The 27,175-nt window shown below is 41.5% G+C and overlaps 1 protein-coding gene across 2 annotated transcripts; it reads left to right on the top strand.

The window, feature by feature from the left end:
* The first annotated feature begins 5,873 nt into the window (after positions 1-5,873).
* On the top strand, positions 5,874-24,731 carry RFC4 (replication factor C subunit 4). Of its 2 annotated transcripts, none has more exons than XM_050964303.1 (11): positions 5,874-5,965; positions 6,190-6,334; positions 7,221-7,299; positions 13,199-13,278; positions 15,892-16,011; positions 16,902-17,045; positions 17,316-17,436; positions 18,809-18,934; positions 20,637-20,717; positions 22,131-22,247; positions 24,287-24,731. In XM_050964303.1, exons 2-11 carry the CDS (start codon positions 6,201-6,203, stop codon positions 24,380-24,382), a joined length of 1,098 nt encoding a protein of 365 aa, XP_050820260.1. In that variant the 5' UTR covers positions 5,874-5,965; positions 6,190-6,200; the 3' UTR covers positions 24,383-24,731. The 2 variants fall into 2 exon arrangements, with proteins under 2 accessions (XP_050820260.1, XP_050820259.1); XM_050964302.1 differs by having other exon boundaries at positions 5,912-6,017.
* Positions 24,732-27,175: the final 2,444 nt, after the last annotated feature.

Consider the following 27,175-nt stretch of genomic DNA (forward strand, 5'->3'; position numbering starts at 1 on the left):
GTCACTAGGGTTGCCAATTTTGGTTGGACATATCCCTGAAGGTTTCATCACATGACATAATTTTAAATTAAAGTTTAATATTTAATTCCTGGAGACTCCAGGACAATCCTGGAGGGTTGGCGGCTCTACAGGTCAGCTGGGATTCTCGTCATTTTGGTGAAACATTTTAAATACCTCCATCAAGCACTTAAAGAGAATGAACTCATTCAATTTATTCTAACAAGTCCTTGCTTTCTAGCACCTACCTGGCTACCAACATTTTAAAGGGACCTCTCTCTCACACACACATATACATGTCCTCCTTACCTGTATCACTAATAACAATTTAGTGTATTGAAACTGGAAAATTTTTAAAAATCAATTTATTTAGATTCATCCCTCCATCAGTTCCCCCTCCACAGAAGGTCAAGTTCCTGTTGCCGCTTGTAAAGCCCTATGTAACCATGCCCCTCCATTAGTAGGCTCATCTGACCATCTCTTGGCTTCTCTGCAAATACCCCCATATGCATGGAATGCCTTTCCTGAACAAGGTCACTACCCCCTCTGCATTCTAGTCCCTCCTGGACATGCGGTACCCTCAGATGGCCAATCACGGCAAGCTGGATAACAGAATAATTTATTAATTAACTAGCTATATGTTGTACCTATTCCTCCAACCTCTATCTATAGACTGTGAGCTCCTCGGGTCAGGGACTGGGACTTTTAGTCTGTCTGGGAAGCACCTGGCACATTGTGGCCACTACAGGAACTAAATAATTTTGACCTGACCAGTTAGCCAATATCCAGGGTTTTACAGGTTGTTTGTTAGAGGGAGAAATTGATGATGAGTCAGCCATTTCTTTGATGCAATCCTATTTATTTACAAAGTCCTATTTCTCTGAATGCAGTAAGAATCAACCAAAAAGAGAAAGTTTCATTACTCAATATTCCAAGCCTTTTTTGAGCCAGTACTCTGCCCCAAAAGCTCTCTGCCAGCTTTCTCTCAGGCTCATGCTACAAGTGCTTCTTTGGCTGTCTTTGGCTTTTTAATACCTCCTCTGTCTGCTTCTGTGTTGTTTCTGGCTGCTTCTCCTCACACACATACACAGCTCCACTAAACAATACCTGGCTCTCTGCATTTGTACTGAGTCCCAGGTGAAACCCCTCTGCCCACGTAGCTCAGCTCCTGATACACCTTGTGTGTGACGTGTGTTTTAGGCAGTGGCTCTTCTCGTTTAATCTCTTATTCCAAAAGGAGTTTAACTACTTCTTACATATATCCTGAATGAATGACATGTATTACTCCCACCAGCTTAAATGAGGTTTCACCAAACCACCAGCATAACAATACTTTTCACCATGGTCTATATCATTCATTCACTGATTGCACTTCCCTCAGCTTGGACATTGAAAAGTGACCAGTCAGTGTCACTGTCTGGTCTCGTGCACTACCATATTGCTGAAAAATCTTGGTTTTCAGCACAGAAAAGCTAAAATCTAAATAAACCTGTTTTCTATTTTTTTTTTATATTCTATATAAAACTTTTTATTCACTTTCAGTTTTTCAAAACCCCCATACCCATCTCTTTCCCTCTTTTTAGACAAAGCCTGAATTTTGGACAAAACTATAGGACAGTGTCCCTTTAATTTGAAGGGCCAGGTTGAATCCTAAAGGCATAGCCATTCTACTGTTTATCTTAGGTACTCGTATAGCCCCCATAACCTGGGCACCTCAATATCTTGAATGTGGCTATCCTCACAATGCCCTTGTGAGATAGGGATTTGTAATGGAGGCACAGAGAGGTTGTGTGTCTTGCCCAAAGTCACCCAGGAAGTTTGTGGCAGAGCAGGGGATTTAACACGGGTCTCCCAAATGTCAGCACCCTAATCACTGGACCATCCCTCCTCTCAGATATAACAGGTGATTGCCCAGAAGGTACCTATAGGTTGTGACCTAGAGTCTCCTTTGTGCTGATTGGAGAAGTGCTGCATCCACCCCTGAAGGGAAATATGACTGAGACTCAGGAGGGAGACCAGACTTCCTGGCTTGGCCTCTCTTTGTAGAGATAAGGGTTAAAAGACAAAGGCCTGAGACAGCTAAAGCTTATGAGCCCCTCAAGAGACCAACCCCGGTAGTGTAAAAAGAGAAAGAGGCAGGGAGGACAGCTGAGGCTGTCAGGAATGATTGGGTAAGTACAAGTGTTTTGAAGTTACTGGGTATCAGAAATGGCTGGAGAGCCAGAGTGGTGTGAAGGTTGCCTTCAATTGTGTTTGGCTGTCTATTCAGGCACACAATCAACATCAATTCCTTGGTGTTCACTATCTCATTGTTTTACATGTCTCTATAAATATGTATATGTGGTGTGAGAAAGGTTTGATTGGAATGAGTTTGGAATGGCTGCAATCTCAAGGGTTAAGGCCATGACTGATTGATCATCCCTACTGAATACCAATGAAACTTTTATGCCACATCACACCACAATGTATTCTGTTTATGACACATCTTGGAGAATTGAACACACGTGTATAGTGCCTTAGTGAACAAGTCCAGCACATGCTGGAGCTTGACCAAATGATTAGAATTTGAAATTCATCTAACCTAGCTTTTCTACGTATCTGGGTGTTACAGTTGTATGGAAGGCCTACCCTCTCGTCCGTGCTGATAGGACTAGATAAAAATGTTGTCTACAGCACTAGAAATCCTAGGCATCAGTGCTCTGTTTTTTAAGATGGGGAGCAGGGAAGCGATAGCTCAGTGGTTTGAGTATTGGCTTGCTAAACTCAGGGTTGAAAGCTCAATCCTTAAGTGGGGGCATTTAGGGATCTGGGACAAAAATCTTATTTGGGGATTGGTCCTGCTTTGAGCAGGAGGTTAGACTAGATGACTTCCTGAGGTCCTTTCCAACTCTGATATTCCATGATTCTAAGTCTGGACCTTAATTAAGAGGGTCATAAGTCCAAGACAGAATATAGCAAAAGTTATTTTCAATTCCTGCTTTTACCTGATCCATAGCAAAGTGGAAAAGGGAACAGTTTGGAGTCAGGGTTGTGGTTATTTTTGTTATATAGGAATTGCTATATTGCATCAAACCTGAGGTTCATCTAGTCCATAAACTGGAATCTGTGAAGTAGCCCTATTGAGTAGAGTGGATAGTGTACAGCTAAAGAGATCATGCAGGTAGGTGAAAAATAAATGCAGTTTCATATAGTTACAGAAATAAAACTATCTGAATGTAGTAAATTCTTTATGTATCTTGGGCATTTTTAAGGTGCTTTTACCATAGTGTCAATGTACTAAATGTAATCACCATACAGAGGGTATAAACAACACTATACTTACTATCAGAAAGAAAAAAGAGAAGAATGTTAACCAGCTCAATAGCACCAAGCAACTTAAATTCTTACAAATACGAATATCTGCTGTTAGCAAGGCTGTGATCTGGATTTCAACTGATTTAGTAGTGGATGTAGCTACTGTGCCAGATAACAGGAAACAATTTATTTCAAATTGCCCACACAAAATTATAGCCTTCTTTCCTCAGTAGAATAATGCACTTTCAGTTTAATGTCTTTCCTGCCGTGTCCTTTCTAATAACTGTTTTTTAGTTGCCATAGAGACTGTTTCCAGATCTACTTTCCTCCTTCGTACAGTTCGAATTCTGAATGATTACTGCTATTGTCATCCAGGCCACTTGCTGTCTTGTGCCTTGTTTTCAGCAATATCTTGGTGTGAGCAGTAAAACAATACATCTGCAATCAACCTTAAAGCCGCCCATTCAATCACAACAGCAACTGACTTTCTAGGTATAATATATCACAGCCTGTGAGTTAATCAATATGTAACAGCTGCATTGTTTGATCAATATATCCACAGCTCAGATACGTGGAAGCATAAAATGAAGCCATCAATAGCACCAAAATGTGAATATATGTAATGAGTAACAAGAATGTTGCGGTGCATTTTTGTCCTTAAAGGGGCACTGTCATATCAATTTACAAATTATTTGTCTGATCAATTTTCCTCCTAATTTTGTTGTACTTTCAGATTACTAGAACAGATTTTTTTTCTAATTGTCAGTTTGTTTTGTGCATTTGATAGCATTTTGTATATAATCTGGCCATGAGCTTTCACTGTTATCTGTGTGGGTCTTTCACAGAGCAGCAGTATAGAAGAAATGTTTTAAAATAAATAAATAAGTGTAAAATCACACATAATCAGAGGCATTTAAGGCATAAGACCTAATATACATTTTAGTTCACTTTCTTTAAATGGACACTATTTTAAGTTGATAGCGTCCCCTTGTAAGAAATAGCATGTCATCCCTATTGTAGTTGCAGTCTTTGTTTACATTTTTTATTTTATATTTTCAATTAAGATCATCCTTCTTAATCAAAATTAGAGTTGTTTTTTTCATAGGAAACTGTGCAAAAAGTGATATTCCACTCATGGTAAAATTTGATCATATGTCTATTATGAATGCTTGTATAGTGCCCATCAAAACAGGATGCATGGTACAGGATGCAATGCACAGTACAACTTTCACCATAGCAGGCCCCCACTTTTGAAATGTGCTCCCAATGGAAAAACAATTAATCACAAGCCTGGCCTTGCCCATACGTTGCGAGAGGATGCACCACTGTTCTGTGGCAACATTCTAGTATCATACAGAAGTGATCCTTTGTGCCAAGGAGGCCTGGGTGGCAATGTCATAGCACAATGTGGGTGTGAGCCTGTCATGCTGCAGACCCACTGAGGCATGGCCCCATCATGGCATGTGGAGAGAAAATGCCCTTCTAGGGGAAGCTGGGCCCACTGCAGCCCCACATAGGAATGTGCCCTTTCAGCAGGATGGTGTCTGGCACTGCACAGGAGCGTGCCTTTGCTGTAACAAGATTGCATTGCTCAAACACTGCTCATGTAATAATAATACCTATTTCTTATATTAGAGAAACAAGGTGGGTGAGGTAATATCTTTTATTGGATCAACATCTGTTGGTGAGAGAGACAAACTTTTGAGCCACACAGAGCACTTCTTCAGGTCTGGGAAAGGTACTCCCAGTGTCACAGCTAACTGCATGGTGCAACAGATTGTTTAGCGTAAGTAGTTAGCACATATTCAAAGGGGTCGTGCAAGGCAGACTTGTCCATGAAGACCCCTGCAGTCATTGTGCAAAAAAAGAAAAAAAGGGGAGGGAGATAAGTAGGTTACAGATTGTTGCAATATGCCACAAATCCAGTCTCTACTCAAGCCATGATTTTTAGCATCTAGCAGGCTCCAATGCTTGTCTCTCTCCCTAACAGAAGTTGGTCCAATAAAAGAAAGTGATCTCTCCCCCCTTGTCTAACCACATTTCACAATGCTAGTCCAACGCTTTTCATCAGTGGCTCTCAAAGCACTTCACAGTCTTTAATGTACATATCCCCACAACGGGCTGTGAGGTAGGGGAGCATTATTACCCCCGCTGTACACATGGGGGAGAGGGGCAGGTGCCTCTGCAGTGCCCCAGGTCACACACGGGGGCATTGAACCCCCTGGGTCTCCCACCCTCTTTCCCCGTGTTACATCACGGACCCGCTCCCCAATGTCCTCATGTAGAAGACACGCCTGGCAGAGCGGTAGCAGGAAAGAGACCAAAGCCCCAACACCCGCTACACCACCTCCGCAACGCCTCCTCCAGGAAAAGACGCAAATGGCCCCTGACCCGCCATATTTAGTAACGTTGGAGTTGGGCGCATGCGCACCGCACGCCCCGACGCTGCCCTCCGCCATGTTGGTTGAGGGCAATCGGGGGGACAGCGCCTAAGGCCGTCCAATCACGTGACGTAGCTGCGTCGCCCTAAACCAATAACCCGGCGCCGAGGCTCAATCTCTATGGTTACTCCTCCCCCCACTCTCCGGTCTGTCCTCCCAGGCGGAAGCGGAAGCGGCCCCGCCCCCGTATAAAAAAAGCGCGGGTTGGCGGGAGTTCGGCGGCTGGTGCGGGGGTAGGTCCTTTCCCCTGGGCCTTCAGGGCGGTTACCGCGGGGGATGCCTCAGGTGGGGGCGGCCGTTTGTCCTCCTGGGAGGGGAATCCGAGGGGCCGCCGGGGGAGGGGCAGTGGCGGGGCCGGGGCCTGTCCCGCTCCTTGGTGGTGAGGTGGGCTCGGGGCCGCCTCCTGCCCAGCTCCTCAGGGCGCGGCGTGACGAAGTGTCTGGTGCTCTCGCGGCAGGGTGACCAGCTATGCAGGCGTTTCTGAAGGGCCCGTCCTCCGTCAGCACCAAAGCGCCCGCATCCAAGGAGCGAGGGGCGGCGGCGGCCGCAGGAGGCAGCGGCGAGGGCAGGAAACTCAAACCCATCCCTTGGGTGGAGAAATAGTAAGAGCTCTTCGGCGGGGCGGGGGCGGGGGCTGCTGATGGCGAATGGTATCTGCGGGGCTGAGAGTCGTTTCCCTCCAGGGAGTGGGGTGGAAGGGGCACCCGAAGTGTGCAGCGCAGAGCTGTTGTGTTGAGTACGGAGGAATGTAGCTGTAAGGGATCGGCACTTCTGAGAAAAAGGGACTGGAAAAATGGGGAATCTGTTCTTATTCTTCCACACTCAGTGACATTCATGGGAAATCTTCCTCCGTGTAGAACTTAAAAGGTGCTTCTCTACCCCCCCCCCCTTTGTTGTAAGTTAAAAATTTAGCCCAGTTCTCTATGCTTCTCAAATCATCAGAAACTCTTCGGTCAGAATGTAAATTAATAACTAGGGCAAAATCCCCCTTGCCTACCTGCAGGTGTATGTCTGTGCTATGCTGATGGGCGTAAAAGGTTTTGTCAGTGCAGTCAGCACCTTTTGATACATGGAGCAGTAAGGTGGGTTGTGGGGTTTTTGTGCACATGCACTCATGTTGCTCTTCTCATAACTGCAATTGATCAAGACACAAACTATGTAGTGTTTTTAATAAGGTTTTGCACCAGCCTTCCAAGCAGCAAAGTTGTTCTAGATTCTAAAATGTAGTTGTGCTTCTGAAAGTACTTCTGTGTACAGTATAGCTGGATTGGCATCTACCTGAGAAACTGGATAACTTTAGCATTTTTGTGCAAGATGCTACACAGTTTAGAAGCATTGCGCACAATTGCCCACTCACTGTCTTACAAAGCTTTTCATAATCCCCCCCCACCCCCGTGAAACTTACAAGGAAAACATTTGTTTTTGTGTGAAAGTGATACTGAGACTTTTTAGCAGATACTAGATGCACTTAACTGTGTTTTCATCTAGTCGTCCGAAGTGTGTGGATGAAGTTGCATTCCAAGAGGAAGTTGTTGCTGTGCTGAAAAAATCCTTAGAGGGAGCTGATGTGAGTAACAAAGACATTTAATCAATTATAGCATGTTCAAGAAAAAATTCTGATGTTCTCTGCTGCTGCAGAACCTAGTTTTATGTGCTGCTGACTTACGAGTATCGTACTTGGAGTAGTTATCAACAGCTCAGTGTAAAATTGGGAGGGCGTATCAAGTGGGGTGACAGTCCCCAGCCCCACCAGGCGCAGGGGAGGTTGCACTCAGAGACTTGCTGTGTGAAAGGGGTCACCAATACAAAACGTTTGAGAACCACTGAAGTAGAATATGCTTATAAAATCTGAGGCGATACCAAGCTAGGAGGGGTTGCGAGCACCGATTTAAAATTCAAAATGACATTGACAAATTGAAGAATTGATCTGCATTCAACAAGGTGAAATTCAGTAAAGATAAATGCAGAATAATTCACTTAGGAAGGAAAAATCAAATGCATAACTACAAAATGGGAAATATCTGTCTAAGTGGTAGTACTGCTGAAATGGATCTCGGAATTATAGTCGACCACAAACTGAATATGAATGTCAATGTGATGCAGCTGCAAAAAAAGCTAACAATAAACCCCAGAATCCTAACAGGATTGTTTTATGTAAGACACAAGAGGTAATTGTTCTACTGTACTCCCCACTGGTGAGGCCCCAGGTGGGCTCCACAGTTTAGGAATGTTGTGGACAAATTGGAAAGAGTCCAGAGGAAAGCAATGAAAATGATAAAAGGTTTAGAAAAGCTGGCCTATGAGGAAAGGTTTAAAAACTGGGCATATTTAGTCTTGAGAAGAGAAGACTGAGGGGGAACCTGATAAGTCTTCTGGTATTATAAAGAGGATTGTGATAATGTTCTCCATGTCCAGTGAAGATAGGACAAGAAGTAATGGGCTTAACTTGCAGCAAGGGAGAATTAGATTAGATATTAGGGAAAAAAATTCTAATTATGATGGCTTCTTGAGGTCCCTTCCAAACCTATATTTCTATGATTCTGTTTGACATTTCCAGCTTTCTAGCCATTCCAAAATCAGTAGCTCTGTGTTGTAACTTGGAAGCTTTACTGATTGGTGCTCTCCCACCAGTTTCTGTCATCATAATCTAATGTCTATGCATTCGATGAAGTTGGCTGTAGCCCATGAAAGCTTATGCTGAAATAAGTCTCTAAGGTGCCACAAGTACTCATGTTCTTTTTGTATAATCATACAATAACTCGTCACTTAACATTGTAGAAATGTTCCTGAAAAATGCAACTTCGAGCGAATCCAATTTCCCCATAAGAATTAATGTCAATTAGGGGGTTAGGTTCCAGGGAATATTTTTTCACCAGACAAAAGACTACACACACACTCTAAGTTTTAAACAATTTAATACTGGTACACAGTGATGATGATTGTGAAGCTTAGTTGAGGTGGAGAAGTCAGAGGGTGGAATATTTCCCAGGGAATGCCTTACTGCTAAATGAAGAACTAGCAATTGGCTGAGCCCTCAAGGGTTAACTCGCACTCTGCAAGGCAGCAGGAATGGAGGGAGGGGGAGACAGCATGGCAGACAGAGACACACTGTGTGTGTTTGTGAGATGCGCATTTCCCCTTTAAGTACAGAGCCTTGTTAATTAGATCAGCTTGCTGAGACTGCAGCTGATGCCAGCAAGCTCCCTCCATCCTGAGCCCTATTGTGTGGTTCCCCTGCTCTATGAAAGATGGGATAAGCGGGGTGCAGGGGGAAGGGAGATACCCTGACATTAGCCCCCCCCATTCCTCCCCTTCCTCCCCCCGCACAGCAAGCAGGAGTCTCAGGGAACAGCTTCAAGGCAGAGGGCAGGAGCCAGCACATGGCAGTGGGGAGAGGGACAGCTGCAATTGCTAGCCTGCTGGGCAGCTGCTGCACAGGGAACTTAGGGGAGTGGGGACCTGCTGGTTCACTCTGGTTCCAAGCCCCCACCAGCTAGCTGCAACCGACTGCTCTTTCTGCAGGCATTGGACAAAGCAGGCAGCTGCCAAACAACACTGGAAGGGAGCATTACACAACTTTAAACAAGCATGTTCCCTAATTGATCAGCAATGAAACAACGTTAACTAGGACAACTTTAAGTGAGGAGTTGTTGTACAAGATTGGAAGAACCTCAGCTACCTTGTTCTTACCTAGCTATAGTCTGTACTGTTGAACGTTCAACTTTAAAAATTTGCTGCAGAGGGAAAAACAGTTTTAAAAAAAAAAAACACTTATATAAATGTACTTCTAGTAATTTTTAATTCATTAGCCTCTTAGAAGCATTAAGTATCATTTTATAAAAACCACTTAAATAACAAAGGAAGCTTAAAGGTATTGACATCTTACTGAACTATAGATCTAGAATAAATTGTGAGAAGAGCAGTTCTTGAGGTTTTTTAAAACACACAGGTTTTTTTAAACGGAAGTAACTTGTAAGGTGCTGTGAAGAGTAACAATCTAATTTTGCGTGTGTGTTGCATTGCCGATCTTAGCTACAAAATGCTGTGATCTATATGAACAGTTGCCATTTTTCTTCTACCTGGTGTTTCAGGAAACAAGTAGAAAGAATATGAAAGTGTAGCCAGCAGGGGGCTGTATGTCTGGGCTTTGGGTCTGGGATAGTCTCATCCTCCCAACACAGACAATCTTTTTCTGCCTCAGTGAAGTTCTAGATAAAGATCACTTAGAATTGAGAGGATAATTTCATTTCTGTGATCCACTAATGATTCTTAAATGACTGACTGAGATATTGGTAAGTTGTCTTTTATGATGTGGACATATTCACTAGGAATTATACTGAATAAAATGTTTTCTGCATTTTTCAAAAAGGTTTTGAATTGTAATGACTTTTCCCTTGGGTGCTACTTGAATTGGCAACGTGGAGGGTGAAAGCTTTTATATCCTATTTCATTCCCCATCACTGTCTAGAATTCCATTCTTGGCCAATTTTATAAATATTTCTGAAATGATCAATTTAATCCATGTTACATTCTATTTTTTGAAAATAAATAAATTGTAAACTATTTGTGTTGCTTAATTTGTTTTACAATTGTGTAAAATCAGTGTGATGGACTAAAGAAGTATGTTCTTTAATACATGCCAGTAACTCATACTTTAAGGTCAGTATAGTTAATGCTCTTAAAATCTAGTAGCAATTCTACTATATGTTAATAAATATACTCAATACAATTGTAATGTTATTTAGGACCTATTAATGTTAATGAGAAACGAAATGCTGTCACTTCTTGTTATAATACTGATAGTGCAGTGCTGTAATGTTACTTAGGTGGTGGGTTGGACAGTTCTATTTTGAGCAATGCTATTTAAATCCTTTATGGCTTTTTGACCAGCTAGGTTTCTGGGATTATGATCCTAGTACATTAGTGTTGAAAGGCTGAAGTATAACTCCTATTTATAGTTACAGGTTTTATATTTTGTTGTAGTTACACTGCTCAAAACCAGTAAACCATTAGAGGGCAAAATAATTTAAGTAGCTTTAGTTTCAGAACTAACAACACTTGGCAGTTCTTTGAATTGTTCACTTCTCTAAAATAAGCCAATACAGAACACTGCAATAAAAGAACCTTCTGAATTATTTAAGCCAAAGCCTGAGACTGCTGATGTTTGTTCCAGACTGGATCCCAGTGAATTCCGAGGCATGCTTCTCAAATGACTTTCCTGGCCACGTACGGCTGCTACTCTCTCCATCCCATGCTGCCAGTTAGTACTGCTATGTGGTGGATACAAGAATAACTAGATCGGGAGTCCTCAAACTTAATGTGGACTTTGTCTAAATAACAAAATGATTTTGTGGGCCACTTCCCTTCCCATTTGCTGTCACATAACATAATCTTTAGTAAAGTTGACTACTTCCCAGATATAATGTGGTTTTTAGGTAATGAGAACTGGTGCCATGTGACTAGCCAGCACTTTATAGACCACCAGTGGTCCCTGAATCTATTTGAGAGCTAAGTCAGACATACCCTTCCCACCCAAAAACCTCAATTTATAGTGACATGCAGAGGGCTGAGCCTAACTAGTTGTGCTGCAGTCAAGGACTTCAGTAGTTTCTTTGCCATCACTGCAGTGCCTGGCCTGGGTAGGAATAATTAATGTAAACCATAATATTCTGACGTGCTCTAACTGGATCTCTGGAGGCTGTTTATAAGAAGGCTCATCATAGAGCTGCCAGCCATTTCAGTTTTCATCTCCACTTGTCCAGCTCCTTAGAAGGAACTGTGTGAGAAACTTTCTGAAACAGACTTATGGTTTGCATTGTATGTAATTTGCCAGTAGCTGTAACCTTCCCATAAGACACACCTATAGGTATCATATCTTACCACTGGCAAGTGTTGAAAACTGTTTGGATCAAGTTACAATTCTGCCAAAAATACTGCCATTAAGTGATATAAAGGATTAGATATACTTTGTAAGGCAGCAGTGTAAATGCTGGTGATGATTCTGATGTGAAATTGAAGCACAAACAGTCTAGAGTATGGATTTAGTGTATTTAAGTGGAATTAGTCAAACATGGAATCTCATTAAAACTCTTACTAAAGCCTATTCACAGGACTAACAGGGAGTGGATTAGTGATTTGGGGTCAAGTTACTGTGTACATCTTCAACACAAAGCTCTGCAAAGTGTCTGCCTGCCAATACAGTGCTCTTGTCTAATGTGTCATCTGCTATTCACTTAGGAGAACTAACACTCATGATGTTTCCCCTTCCCAGTACAATTCTAAAAACATTCTGGAGGATGTTGACAGTTATAGTAGATGATCAAACATATAAAGGGTGTTTAGTCTTAAATTTAAACTAAGCTTAAGCTGTTAATTACTTAGTATGTATTGTGTGTATGTATAACCTGTGGAATCTGTCAAAGGCATAACTTCTAGACAGTGTCCTTTTTAGAGGGTTTATGTGTTTCATGCTCAGTTTTATTTATATATAAAAATTTACTTATCTTTAAAAAAGCGTCCCCCCCAAAAGTTTTAACATGACATCTGAATTCAACCTATAAATTGTTGTTTTTCATATACACTTAAGCACTTGAAGCTTTATATAAATATCTGTATTTAAATACATGGTTTTATTGTGTGCAAATCTATTATCACTACACAGAAGACTTGCTATGTACTTATTACAGTCTACATATTAGCCAGTAGAGATAAATGACTGTTACTAAATAGGTTTGCCAAATCAATAAGAGACACCAAATCCTGCTCGGTAGTTGGCAGGAATATTTATTTACCCTGTAAACCTTCATTGCTCCTTTTTATTTTTTGTTTTTACTGTTCCTTTTCTGTCTGCATAGCTGCTATATTTTAATTATGGGAATATCAAATCTTTTAACTGTTAAACGTTTTAGTTCTGTGGAATAGATTTCTTTTTTTACAAAGCATCTCTCTTTTAAAAAAAAGAAAATAATGTATTTGGGACTATAAATAACAAGTCTGACTGAGAAGCTCAGCCGTTTTTTGTTTGCCGTGGGCTGGAAGGGACTCTTGTGTCCTAGGGCAGAAAAACTTGCATAAGTGCATAAAACAAGCAGCCCGTGCACATTCCAGGTAGTCATTGGAAACCTCCCCCGTGCTGTCATAGCTGTGTGCCTCAATCCTGACCTGGAGGCACTGTATCCAAGTACCCCCCTGAGTGAGGGTATCAGTTTTGATAGAACATGTTAGATCATAAAATGCCAACTTGTTCTCATGGCCTTATCAGTAACAGGGGTTGGCTTGTGTTCCTTTGACTGTTACCTATAGTGCCTAATGACCTAGATGTTGAAAGGATTTGTATTGCACAGCCATCCAGTCCCATTTCTCTCTACGCTGGAGTTCAATAATAAAGGGTGAAGTGAAATTTCTATACATAAAATATTTGGAATTAATAACTTGTGCTGTAAATCACCCCTTTTCTGTGTCTACAGCTTCCCAATCTCTTGTTTTATGGCCCACCTGGAACAGGAAAGACTTCTACTATTTTGGCATTAGCCAGAGAACTCTATGGGTAAGTTGGAATCTAACTGCATTTATGTAGGTGTTGTAAAAGCTTGCTGTCCTGTGACACTTTTAGTCACTTCCTGCTCCAGTTTTTGTGGTGTTCTAGTCTATAAGAATCTAATTTTGAGTTGAGCCTTCTCTTTGGTGCTTGTGTATTCCAAACTTGTATTTCTTGGTGATAAATGTAATATTGTGGGGAGGGAAATCTGTTAACACTGAACCACTTAAGTAAAACATCTGATGCAATATTAAGGGAGAGAGCAGGGATGGGAGATTTTTTTGTGGTGGTCCAGTTCTATCTGGAAATCCTCCTCACTTTGAAAGATTTTCTGATACTTGTGTACACTTGTCTGTTACACCACTTTGTGTTCGCACCAGGGTTTTTCTACTGTCTGATCATGTCATTGGACTGAGACTATGCTGTCTATTGATGAAGCCTCAGTCAGTGCTGATTCAAATCGTGCAACCATGTCCCTTTAACAATGGTGAACCTATGTGGCTTCTTCATCTTATTGTTTTCTGATTTAATGTTCTGTATAAACCCTAGTGAAACAAAAAAAAAATCAATCTTCAGTGTTTACACACACAGGTAAAAAACAGAAATCCTTAGTATTTAGAACTTATAGTGCATTTTATCTGTAGATCTCAATGCACTTTACAAAAATGGATAAATATTCTTGCCATTGTACAGCTGGGGAAACTAAGGTGTTGGTTGTGGCTTGCCTGGGAGTCTGAGAACTAGAAATAGTAGACCTGGGAGAAATAGAACCCAGGTCTACTAATTCCCCGTCACTGGACCACAGTTGCGTTGCATTGCCTTGCCTTGCCTTTCCTTCCTTACTCCGCCTCACCCCTCCCTCCCTACCTCAAAGGGTGTTGTGAAACTTTCTTTGAGCTAAACTCTTAATGGGGTGACTATGGGAAAGATCTGAGGGTGGAGAAAAGGAGGAGAGTAATTGCTTTTGAACACTTTTTAAAAACTTGTGATACACAGATAATGTAGCATGTTCTTTTTCCTTAAATCCTGTGTACATTAATTGATTCCTTTTTTGTGGCTTTTGTGTGATTAGAGGATTTTTTGGAAGGGTTATAACTAAAATAAGAAGCTTGGCTGACCTGCATTCAAATTGAATGCCATAGGAATCTTAACTAGTTTTACTACTTGTGTGAGTTAAATAGCATCTTTTGTTCTTCTTTTTACTTCTCCAAATTCCATGGCGCAGAAGGAGAAAGAACTACCAATAATCTAAGTTAACATAGAAAGAAAACTGCTAATTAGTATTCAAACTCTTTCTGAAGCATAGATGTTTCAGGTTCTGGAATCTTACAACTGTTAATCTTTTGTGGCCTGTTGTGACTGATGTCCTGTTTTAGCAGCACTTTTTGTATGAAATTAAATCTTCTAGCAGTATAGTTCCTGGAAGCATGACAGCTGCAGAGCATTGTTGGTGGCTGCAACAGAGGATTTTACAAGTTATTGTACAATTTGATTTACAGAATATTTGTGGAAATAGACATAGCACAGAAAAATCAAGTGTCCTTGACCTTGAATGCTTGCTCAATGTTTTTGCCTGGAGCAGCGATGTGACTTCATGTTTCAATTTTTCCATAGTCTAGGGGACAAGGTTCTTGGTATAAATAGGGCTTCTGTTTTCAGATTTTGGGGGTTTATTAGCAATTTGAGTTTTATGTAGATGTCCAGAAAGCACAAATTTTGGGGCTCTTTATATATTCTATAACAAACAATCTCTTTGTAATGATTCCTAGTGTGCTTTAATGTAGTACTGTTTCAAACACCGTTAATTTGAAGCACACTAGGGAACCTTTAGTGCGCACCAGCAGAGTCTACGCAGACCAATTAACGCACAACATATTAGTGTGCTTTAGAAATCACAACCCCAGCCCTCTTTAATGCTGCATGTAGATGAGACCTTAGATACAAGTGACCATTTCAGATGCTTTTTGGTATTTACTGTGTAAACAGAAATTTCATTTTTTGTATGGGGGGAGTTTATTGGTGTGTGTTAAAACTGAAAATCAGAAGCTCTGGGTATAAACTAGATTATGGAATTCTAGACCTTTGCAGGACCAGAATTTTAATGAACTCTTAACATATACTCTGCTGTTAAAAAGATAATTACTGTAAAGCAGCATTAATAAGAATGATACTACAGATTAAAATCCTCACAAACCTGAATGATTACCGGGGAATTTGTAGATTCTAATGCCAGAAGAGATCACTGTGATCATCTAGTCTGACCTCCTGTGCAACACAGTCCATAAAACTTCTTCCCCAGAATAATTGTTAGAGCAGATCCTTTAGAAGAATATCCAATCTTAATTTAAAAATTGTCAATGATGGAGAAGCCACCACAACCCTTGGTAGATTGTTCCAGTGATTAATTACTCTCACCATTAAAAATATTTACCTTATTTCCAGTCTGAATTTGTCTAGCTTCAACTTCCAGCCATTTGATTGTGTTATATCTTTCTTTGCTGGATTGAAGAGCCCATTAAGTATTCCCCATGTAGATGCTTTAGAGGCTAATCAAGTCACTTGCTCGTTATAAGGCATTACAGGAGTTAGCAGCTCATGCAACATGTTTTAAACTCTTCACAGACCCGAATTGTTCCGACAGAGAGTTCTTGAGTTAAATGCTTCTGATGAACGTGGAATACAAGTGATTCGAGAGAAAGTGAAGACATTTGCTCAGCTAACTGTGTCTGGAAGTCATTCAGAGTAAGCAAGATATTGAAGCCAACTATCTGATGGATTGTATTTCTCAATGAAGTGTCATATTTATTTAGATTAATTTTAATTAATTGCAGACTTAAGCTTTGAGTCACTATAGAATAACTGAAATTAGAGCAAAACTGCAGGCCAAAGGGTCTTCCCCTTGATACCCATGTGCAAGTTGCCCTAAAGTCACTGGGAAGAATTTGTATGGAGAGTGGATGCAATTCCAAAAAAACCTAGTCTTGTAGATTTGGTAATTCAGTGTATGTGACAGCAAATGTTGAATGAGTGAATAACTAGTGTAGGAACAAATTTTATAGCTTGTGATTAAAAAAAATCACCAATGTATCTCAAGCAAAATCTGTGTCAGTTGATAATTAGTTAAGGAGATTCTGGGGCTGGGGAGAGGCCCATATGGATGAGGGAGCAGAGGAGAGTGAGACTAACTAGAGCTAACAGAAGCCCAAGACTAGCTGGAAGGAGAAATCATCCCATATCATGTACTGAGATAAGCCTGCCATTGTAATTTCTAAATTTTAGAAGATCCCATAGGGATTAAGGAAGCCTGCAAAAGAAGAATTGCATAAACTATTATAGGAATTAATTGAAAACATGAATAAGAATTTCAGCAGAGGAATCTTGCAGTGTTCTCAAGTGTCAGGCTTGGAGATAAGAAATGTGAAAATATTAATTGCCCCTCATAACTGCTAGTCCTTTGGCAAATGGTAGATAAGCGAAAGGTAATACATACCACTTTACATCTGCTCTTCTAATATTACCTATCGATAGTGGTAGTGCTGTGCAACAAGCTTTGACTTTTAAATATTAATGCACGTTATACTTGAAAACAATGAACTCCCTTTTAATTGGATGATGGGCATTTGTTTTTTTAGTGGTAAGGTTTGTCCTCCTTTTAAGATTGTGATCCTGGATGAAGCAGACTCCATGACTTCAGCCGCCCAGGCAGCCTTGAGACGCACTATGGAGAAAGAATCTAAAACTACACGCTTCTGCCTTATTTGTAATTACATCAGCAGGTTTGTGTGGTTATCTTTGCCTTCCCAGGTTTTGTCTACTACTGCAAACCTTACTATTTAACTTGTAGTTTGAGAGGAGTTAGCTCTCCAGCTGTTGAAAATACAAGATCTAACAAATCTGAAGGGTTTAATCTGTAATTCATTTATCACTAAGGTGTTGCAATTTGAAAGTCTGTTTTGTGTTACTGCTCTAGTAATCTAAGCTGATAGATTCCTGAGGAGTTTTCTGCATAGACTCATCAATATTTTTTCCTTCCTCCTTTCTTCTAGGATAATTGAACCCTTAACATCTCGATGCTCCAAATTCCGTTTCAAGCCCCTGACTGATAAAATCCAACAGCAGAGACTATGGGCTGTTTCTGAAAAGGAAAATGTGAAAGTTAGCAATGAGGTAGCTTTATGGTCACTGTATAGATTCATTGTTTTATTGAGTGCCTAATTACATTGCAGTGAAAGGAGTAAATAGGCACTACCCATGCCCGTTCTGCTTGGTTATAGCTATTACTAAACATAGTACCTGAGCTAATTTTAGTATTATTCTAACTACGCACATTGAGGTAACAGTTTCAATGACCAAGGCCAGAGAAAAGTCTGTCAGAACAAGGATTAGAACAATCTGAGTTTCTGGCTCTATGCTCAGTCCACTAAAATGAAGCCATGTTACAACCTAAAATGGTCACAATATCAATATGAAGTTGTTAATTTTAAATAGAAAATACAGGGTGAGTGCGTATTGATGAATACATTCTGGATTTCACTTCTGACTATTCAAGCTTTGTGTTTCCTGTGTGAATTTTTTTATACTAGCTAACTTAGGTAACATCCAAAGAATTACTACTACTCCTATCTGACATATAGCTCCACTATACTTGGTTTAGAAACCTTCATAAATTTGCTTCAAAATGAAAACCCTCTGAATTCACTTAAATTCATGCAGAACTATAGTTTTAGAATATAAAGAACAAATTACCTGGTATAATAAGCACTCTTTCCTTAACACTAGTTTTCTGCTCAAGCTGACTATACAGCCAGTTGATGTCATGCTAGTTACATCCCTGTATTGAGGCAAATGTTGGTTAAGGTGAACATATGTCTGGAATAGATACTGGATTTGATTTGACTGCTCTGGGGGAGTATATGCAGCAGGGAATGTGCTCCAACACATGCAAGTGAAGACTAAACTTTATTGTGCCCATGAGTAAGCATTAGGTATAATTTTTGCACTGAATGGAAAATTCAGTTCTCTTGTGCAGCAGCTCTCTTACACTTGAGAGACAGATGGTTAAAAAGGGGATAGGGCATGGGAGGAGACTAGTCTGAGACATGTGTTAAGCATGATCCCTACCATGTAAAAGAGGGGTTTAATTGTCCATTTCTCTCTTTGGCCTCACTTCAGCTACATGACCGGAGTAACTTGCAGGGTGCTCAGCCCTCTATTCATTAATACAAGATCAGGTTTTCCTGATGATTGCTTTCTACTGTGAGCTTGTGTACTCAGCATTCTGCTTACCTTATGTGCAAAGTGCAGGATCAATCCCACAGTGCATCTTTGTTACAGCTTCTAATATAAATGCAGTGTATGCACATACATATCTGGTATTTATATGAAATGTTAAAGGTTGCTTTGTGACTTCCTGCATACTACTTTCTGTCTGCAGCCTTGGGCATTACATGATATTTTTTAATCACTTTTGCCCACAAAGTGTACTTGATTTTTTTAAACTAACAAAATATAATTTGTCGTTTTTTTCACTATTCCTCAGGCAATATCTTGTCTTGTTCAAGTGTCAGAAGGAGACTTAAGAAAAGCAATCACATTTCTTCAAAGTGCTACTCGATTAACAGGTGGGAAAGAGATCACCGAGAAGGTTGTCACCGAAATTGCCGGGGTAGGCTATCATAATGATACATGGTTTTGTTTAGTTTTTCCTGTGGCAGTGTGGTTATGATCAGAAAAGTGACTATGTAAACTTGCTGATTTCAGTAACTGATCTTACTCCTATTTGTCCCTTACGTAAGATTCTACACTTCATAATTAAATTAATCTTGCATATTAAGAATGTTGCAAAATTTAGTCTACAGTTGTCAAATGACAAGTACCTGCATTTAGTAGTAACTTCAGGGATATTGTGCAAACAGAAAAGTGTTTTCACTTGGTAAATGTTAGATTATTACCTTTAGATTATTAAAACTGAATTTTTTTAAATACAAATTAATCTATTATGGACTTTTTTGCGCCTCATTTAGGTTGCATGTTTGAACTAATAATTGCACTTTCAGGTTCTCATGCACTGGAACAGTGCTGCAAAGTTTGGTTTGGAAATATTGCAGGGGAATGGCTCAAAGAACTGTTCTAGTTCTTGTTTAACTTACGCAGGCCGACAGTGTCCCTGCAAGTACCTGTGTGGCTTTTGCTCTGTAGCAATTTATTTCTCTAGGATAACTAGCTAGGTAATGCTGACAGGAACAGTAGAAACTTGAGGGAAGACCAGCTTACTTAAATGTCAGTATGGAAGTGTTGCTATGGCAAAATGACACATCTCCTCAAGCAAGAAATCTTAGAGCGGAGAGGAGCTGAGAAACGAATAGGATATTCATATTGGACACTTGGTATTTGTGTTTATATGTGCTACCCTCATAGCACAATTTCACTCGCCCTTCTGGAACCATGCATTTTTGTGTTTTGAGAGGAAGGGAACAGAACTGCTTTCCGTGCATGTTTTTCAAGTCACGTTTAAATAAATTTTTTTTCCCTCTGGTCAACTTCATAGAAGATAATTAGTTTTTTGTATCTCCAGCTATGCAAAAATGACTGAACTTTCACTTTGAAAATAACATCCAGTTGAAATTGATGATAGGGGAAAACTCTCCAATTAATGTTTGTGCTCCTGTGAGCATAAAGCTTCAGTTTCAACACAATCTGCTAAAAATCAGAGGAACCTAATTTGCATTTAAGTAATATATTTGAGATCTTGTTCATATGTTACTGTTGCAGACTAGTGGTAGCCTTGGTACTGGAGACTTTCAAAGAAATTCCATTAGTGAAGAAAAACGTGCAGTTTCAGTCTGCAGGAATATTGTGTCAAAAGGAAAAGCTAACAGTGCTTTCTGAGTTAAATGACTTAATCTGTTGTAACAGTTCTCCTCTCTTCTGATTGATCATCTAGTTGCTTCAGGCTAATTTTAACACAGTAGAAACTAATTTTCTGCTCTGCTAGACCATAGGACCCTAGAAAAATGTATGAAGACTGATCCATTTGTTAATTGGTGCTCCACATAATCACACTAAAATAACAGCAAAATACTAATATCAATGCATACTTATCCCTATCTCATATGATCTTAATATCAACCCTATTTGTTTGCTCAGCCTTTGCCTGAGAGAAGCTGCTGGGGGGTGGGGAAACATTTTATGTATGTAAGGACAGTTCCGGTAACTAGCTGTAGCACTGTTTGAGTCTGTACTTTTCTGGTGGTGAACTTGGGTAATGACTTAGTCAGCTGTTAACTTTTAAACTTTTTTTAAGTTGTAAATGCACCCAGAGACCTGGACAGTATGTGGATGTTTTGTATATGTCACTTCTGTTGTAGGTTGTCCCTAAGGAAACAATTGATGGACTGCTGTCTGCCTGTCAAAGTGGCTCTTTTGAAAAACTGGAAACTGTAGCAAAGGTAGAGCTGCTCACATGTTTTCTCTCATTCTGTGGTGTGAATTCAAAATAATTGTAGTGTGGTCTTTTGGTTTTAAAATAATGTGCTGTTGGCTCTGAGCTAGCTGTGGGGGATAAACTTAAATAATAGCACTCCTGTTAGCAGGTTGAAATGGAAGACTATTTGCTGAGGCCAATTATAGTGCAAATGTAATACAAGCTTCCTGACATTAATCAGTCCAGTGACCTAAGCCTTGATCTGAAGGAGAGCACTTTTTTAAGGTGATAAGAAATCTTTCCCTGCTAACTTAACTATGGACTTCTCCTGAGCTAAACTGACAATATATGAAGGTGTCCTGCTCAGTTGTGGAGAATAAGGATTTTTGTGAGGCAAACTCAGCTCTTCTTGGGTCTCCTGTGAGACCATTGTCTGCTGAAGACTGTGTACCCCAAAAGGTAATAGTCTGAAGTGTCCCTAGCCTTTGTTTGCCAGAAGCTGGGAATGGGCGACAGGGGATGGATCACTTGATTATTTGTTCTGTTCATTCCCTCTGAAGCACCTGGTATTAGCCACTGTTGGAAGACAGGATACTGGGCTAGATGGATCTTTGGGCTGACCCAGTATGGCCATTTGTATGTCCAATCTATGATTTCAGCAAATTCATCTTCTGCTGATCACCATAAACACTCTTTAAACATGACTATCTCATTCATATCTTCTAGAAATAGTATTTAGTGTGTGCTGCAAGAATTGCTGATGTAAATGTCTAATCTGTGGAGAGTACCTTCAGTGTTTAATTTTTTCTATGGAACGCTATGGGTAAGCCTAGCTGGCAAACTGCAGTGAATGCACTAGAATAAAAAAATTATCTGTATATAGTTTAATCATAGAATGTCAGGGTTGGAAGGGATCTCAGGAAGTCTAGTCCCACCCCCTGCTCAAAGCAGGACTCATCCCCAGACAGATTTTTCCCCTGGTTCCCTAAATGGCCCCCTCAAGGATTGAACTCACAACCCTGGATTTAGCAGGCCAATGCTCAGACCACTGAGTTATCCCTCGTCGTCCGTAATTAGATAAAAAATAAATCTAACTGTGCTAGGTCATGTATTTTTAAAGTAAATTTTTAGTTCCCCAGCACTTTGTTGGGGTAGAAGGCACATTTAAAGGGGGCCCAGTCACTAGGCAGTCCATGATCTGGGGAGGGGGAGGGTGTGTCATAGGAATGGCAGGAGCATGATGGGGGAAGAGGGGGTCCCCTTTTCTTTGTTATGCATCTCCTTAATGGACTTCACAGCTTCAAAGTGGTCTTAATGATTTGATAGTGTCACTTTAAATGATACTCGTCCCCACCCTCATGTCTTCTACTGCTACTACTTAAAAGCTATAAATTCAGGCTAATGCTATCTTGTTTCCATTCCTCCTTCCCTGTTACAGAATCTGATAAATGAAGGGTATGCTGCTGCTCAGCTTGTAAACCAGCTTCATGATGATATTGTTGAGAGAGAGGATCTCACTGACAAGCAGAAATCTGTTATTGCAGAGAAGCTTGCTGTAAGTCTCCATTAACTTGATTTCATCTATTAGTGCAGCAGTTAACTAGTAATGGTACTTCAACTACCCATATTTCCTTTCCCCCGCCCCTCCCCCAAAATACTTAACTGTGTTGATCCTGTGTGCACCACAGGTGCTTGTGTCTCATTCAGTATCATGTTCTACATGTAGACCGTCAGCCTGGGGCTTGCCAAATTGCATTAGGCTGAAAAGGAGTTGAGGTGCTGGTTGCTGTCAATGAATTCTTAATTTGGTCAAACTGGTACATTTCCCTAAAAAGCTTGGTGTTTAGATGCATTGAGAGGACATAAATGTGCAAGTTAAGTAGCCATCTCTATAGGAATGTAACTGAACAGGAGACTTTCCTGTGTTATGGCAACTTGAGATATCTTGTGCCCCTTCTTGATTCTAAAAAGACTAAACTACTTCTCATGAGACAAATATTGAGCTAATCATTTCTTGAAATATACCTCTTGAGAAATCCCCAGATAGAGATTTCTCTCTACAGTAGATAAATGAGGAGAAGAGACCAAGGTAAAGGATGTCTTTTAAACTTTCTGTTGATTTGGACCAAATGCCTCTTCCCTTGGGTTGATTAACTCCTGTCAGTTCCCCAGAAACTACATAGATGTGGCTTGCTGTCTTGTGTAACAGGGAACCCTGCATGGGTTCATGGCCGTGCAGCAGCCTATTGAGTGCCATGCAGGTGTTCAGGGAACCAACCTGGCTGGGACTTGCCACAGCTGGGGGAGGGGTGCCCCTCCTCTGGCCCCAAATCAGCCATGGCCTGGACCTGCTAAGGAAAGGGACACCTATCCTGCAGCCCCAGCTCTCCCCACCAGCCCAGGTGCTTTTGCAGGGGGAGAGAGCTGGAGGAGTTCTCTCCACTGTAGCCCTAGGGCAGCCTGAACCCCAAACCCCTCATCCTTGGCCCCACCCCAGAGCTCACACCCCCAGCTGGTGACCTCACACCCCGGCACCCCAGCCTTGAGCCCCATCCTTCACTCCAAACCCCTCGTGCCCCCCCACAAATTTCTGTGCACCAATATGGAGGTGATGTGTCATAACAAAATTCATACCACGTGTGGGAAAAATTAGAGGGATCACTGGTGCAAAGTTCTGCGTTCCCCTTGCTACAGTTGATGATGATGTGAATCGGAACATGTTCCCCTAATGATAAGCGATGGCTATGCCAGATATTGGTAGGCTGCAGCCCACCCACTTAACATCCAGACCCACCCTCCCGCAGTCCCGGCTCTGCTCCCATCCGGCACTCCAGCTGGGCAACGGGGTTGGGGCATGGGGGCTTGCTCAGCTCCAGTGTTTCAGCTGTGGAGCAGGGTCAGGGGCGTGCCCTGCCCTGCTCTGCTCACCTGGACTTCCTGCCAGGGGTCGGAGCGCAGGGGCTTTGGAGGTGGGGCAAGTCCGCTCCCCGGCTGGAGCAGCGGATAGGTAGAGCGGGGCAAGTGCCGGGTGGGGGTGCAGGGTGCACATTTTTCTAGGAGCCCCTGGCCAGGCCGTCTACCTTTTCTCTTCCCCTTCTCCCCTCCCCCCAGCCTGCTGGTGGGGGGAAGGTGCTAGATCACTCCTACCCTTCTGCTCCCTGTCATTGCCCACCCACCCGGGGCCCACCTAAGTGTCCCCTCCTGCCTATGCCACTGCTGTACTGATGGGTCTCCAGTATACGTTTCGGTATCCATAGCCCTTTTCAGGAACACAACCCTGATGTATACTGGGTCCCCGCTGTATACTAATGTTGATGATGAAGCAGACAACATGGAAACGTTCCCAAGAAGATTTGTACAACTCCTCTGTCTGCACACTGTTGCCTACATGATGGGATGGTGCAGGAAACAGCTGCAGCTCCACTTCAAGCTACAAATCTTCACATTCATGAATCTCAGTAGAAATGCCAATTCTCAGTGGGAAAACTTATCTGACTTTTTGCATAGCTACTACCTCTCTGAACTTAGTGTCAAAGCACTGAAAACCTCGGTCCAATTTTAAAGGGATTGTTTATAACTTCTCTCTCTTTGCAGGAGGTAGACAAATGCTTGACAGATGGTGCAGATGAGTACTTGCAATTGATCAGTCTCTGTGCTGTTGTGATGCAGCAGCTAACTCAGAATGGCTAGTTCTTCAGGGAGAAATTGTGCCAGCTGAATTTCTCAGTTCTGATCTTCAGATTGCTTTGATGTTACTGCTCTCTCAAAACTGCAATCTATACATGTATTTTTGTGGTTTTGTAGTAGTAATAGACTGCCAAACAACTGAAAAATTCATTCTAGGAACTGAACACTTGCTATTTCGACACAATCAATGCTTCACACTTGTAGCTACACCTCACAATTCAGAGGGCTTGAAAGAAACAGCTGGATGAAGAATGAGCAGGGGCTGGATGCCACTAATTGAGTTCTAATACTTGCTGTCATCTCCTAGTGGTGAGGGTCTTGGAAATTTAAAAAAAAAAACAACCTTTCAAAATATGGTGTGTGGAGTGTTTGTACAGTGTTTGGAAAATGGTTAGGAATCTGCACTTTGATGCACAATCATAGCAGCTAAAGATGCTGTAGCGTATTAATTACATCAGTCACTTCATTTATACATAGACTCATAGGTCAGAAGGGACCAATCTGATCATCTAGTCTGACCTCCTGCACAAGGCAGGCCACAGAACCCTACCCATCCAATTTTATAACAACCCCTATCCCAGGACCGAGTTATTGAAATCCTCAAAAATGGTTTGAAGACCTCAAGCTGCAGAGAAACCACCAGCAAGCGACCTGTGCCCCACGCTGCAGGGGAAGGCGAAAAACCTCCAGGGCACCTGCCAATCCGCCCTGGAGGAAAATTCCTTCCCGACCCCAAATATGGCGATCAGCTAAACCCTGAGCATGTGGGCAAGAGTCACCAGCTAGCACCCACTTGATTGGTGGGGTGCTGGTCTGACACACCACTATGCAAACTCCTTAACTGTTACTTAAACTGTTTACCAGCAGTGACAGAAACAAAAGTCTTAAATGTGATAATGTTTAGTTTTAACCTGTATTGAGAAGACAACTGCCCCTTCTGTTTTTTAAACAAATCTGTTGTGTGTGGGCGTAAAAACCCTGCACCCTAAGGGAAGGAGTTGTCAGAGAAAAACGAAGTTCTCACTTTTTCTTTGGGTGCAGCAAAGTCAGATACTTTATTCTGTTTAGCAGCTACTGCAGGGAGAGAGTGCACTAGGACATAGGGTCTCCCCTTCATAGACAGGTCTCTCAACAGGTAAACAATTACAGCAGCATTTATACTTTTGTTACAGACAATAAGCAACAGCTGCATTTTGTTTATACATAGGTCATCCTGATACCTTGTTTTTCTCACTTAAGAGACTCCAGTCTACATTTCATATTACTGTTCTTTCTCTACTTCCACAGAGTAGATGCCCCTTTAATAGAGTTGAAGAGAGACCTACCATTTGAAAACATAACTCTGTGGGGTGAAATTATACATTTTCTTGTATAAAATACTTTTAATGTTAAAATCTCAAACCCTTATAAACTCCTTACATGTTTCTGTTACATGTTTAACAAACTTGAGGCTACCCAAAAGTACATCAGTGGTTCTCAATCTTTTTTTGTAGACCACTTGAAAATTACTGAAGGTCTTGGTGGACCACTTAATGATCTTTCCAATTGTTGTTTGTACCATTAGCTAACTCTTGTAAAGCACTTTGGATAAAAGTGCTATTTAAAAAAAAAAAACAAACCTTAATGTTTTTTGTTCTACAAATAAAGGCACACAACTCGTATTTTAATATCTGTAGTCTTACATTTCTAATGGGATGGATGTGCCTTCTCTCCCCTGCTGCAGCAGCCATTGAGCTGGGAAGGAAGGGAGGTTTTCCCCTGCTGCAGCAGCCACAGAGCTGAGGCTGGGAAGGGGTGGAGGGTGGGTTTCTCCCTGGCAGCCACAGCCCTTGAGCTGGGGAAGGTTGCATCTTTCTCTGGCTGCTGCAGCCCTGCACATCTCAAATTCCCCCCCCCCACACCCTGTCTTCTCACCCCACTGCCCCCTCCAAGGCCACCACCTCATGCCTGAGCGGCTCCACTGATTAAGTGGGTGGTCCTTCATTCTTTTGTGTGCAGCTGCCCAAGTGTGCACCTTAGACTGGAGGGAACTATCTGCAGACCACCTGAATGGAGCTCATGGATAGGATGACCAGATGTCCTGTTTTTAGGGACTTTCTTGTATAGTTGCCTATTCTCCCCCAGCCCCCCATGTCCCGTTCTTTCACAGTTGCAATCTGGTAACCCTATTCATGGACCACTGGTGGTCCACGGACCACAGTTTGAGAACCTCTGGTCTATGTGAATACCCTTTTTAAAAGCAAATGAAAGCTTTTCCTTAAGTGTACATAGTAAGTGCATTGGGGTGTATACTTAAGTCTTTCAATAGTGTACAAAATTAATTCTGGTGGAGTATGGGCTGGATATTTAAGTACCTAAGGATGCAGGTTAGGTGCCTAATAGGATTTTCAGAAATGTGTGGCTCCTATAAAACCTCCCAACCTCAGACTATTTTCAATGTTGAGAGTAAAATTTCATTGCTACACTACTTTTATATGTAGAATCCCTCAACATTTTGATTTCAGTAGTCAGTCAGGGTAAACTAGAAGATCCTAATTGTCTTCAGTCATCATGGAATATCACGGTTGGAAGGGACCTCAGAAGGTATTCTAGTCCAACCCCCTGCTCCAAGCAGGACCAACCCCAACTAAATCATCCCAGTCAGGGCTTTGTCAAGCTGGGCCTCTAAGGATGGAGATTCCACCACGTCCCTAGGTAACCCATTCCAGTGCTTCATCACCCTCTTAGTGAAAAACTGTGTCCTAATATCCAACCTAAACTTCCCCCACTGCAACTTGAGACCATTACTCCTTGTTC

Source organism: Gopherus flavomarginatus, chromosome 8 (assembly GCF_025201925.1).
Source record: "Gopherus flavomarginatus isolate rGopFla2 chromosome 8, rGopFla2.mat.asm, whole genome shotgun sequence".
In the NCBI taxonomy this organism is placed as follows: Eukaryota; Metazoa; Chordata; order Testudines; family Testudinidae; genus Gopherus; species Gopherus flavomarginatus.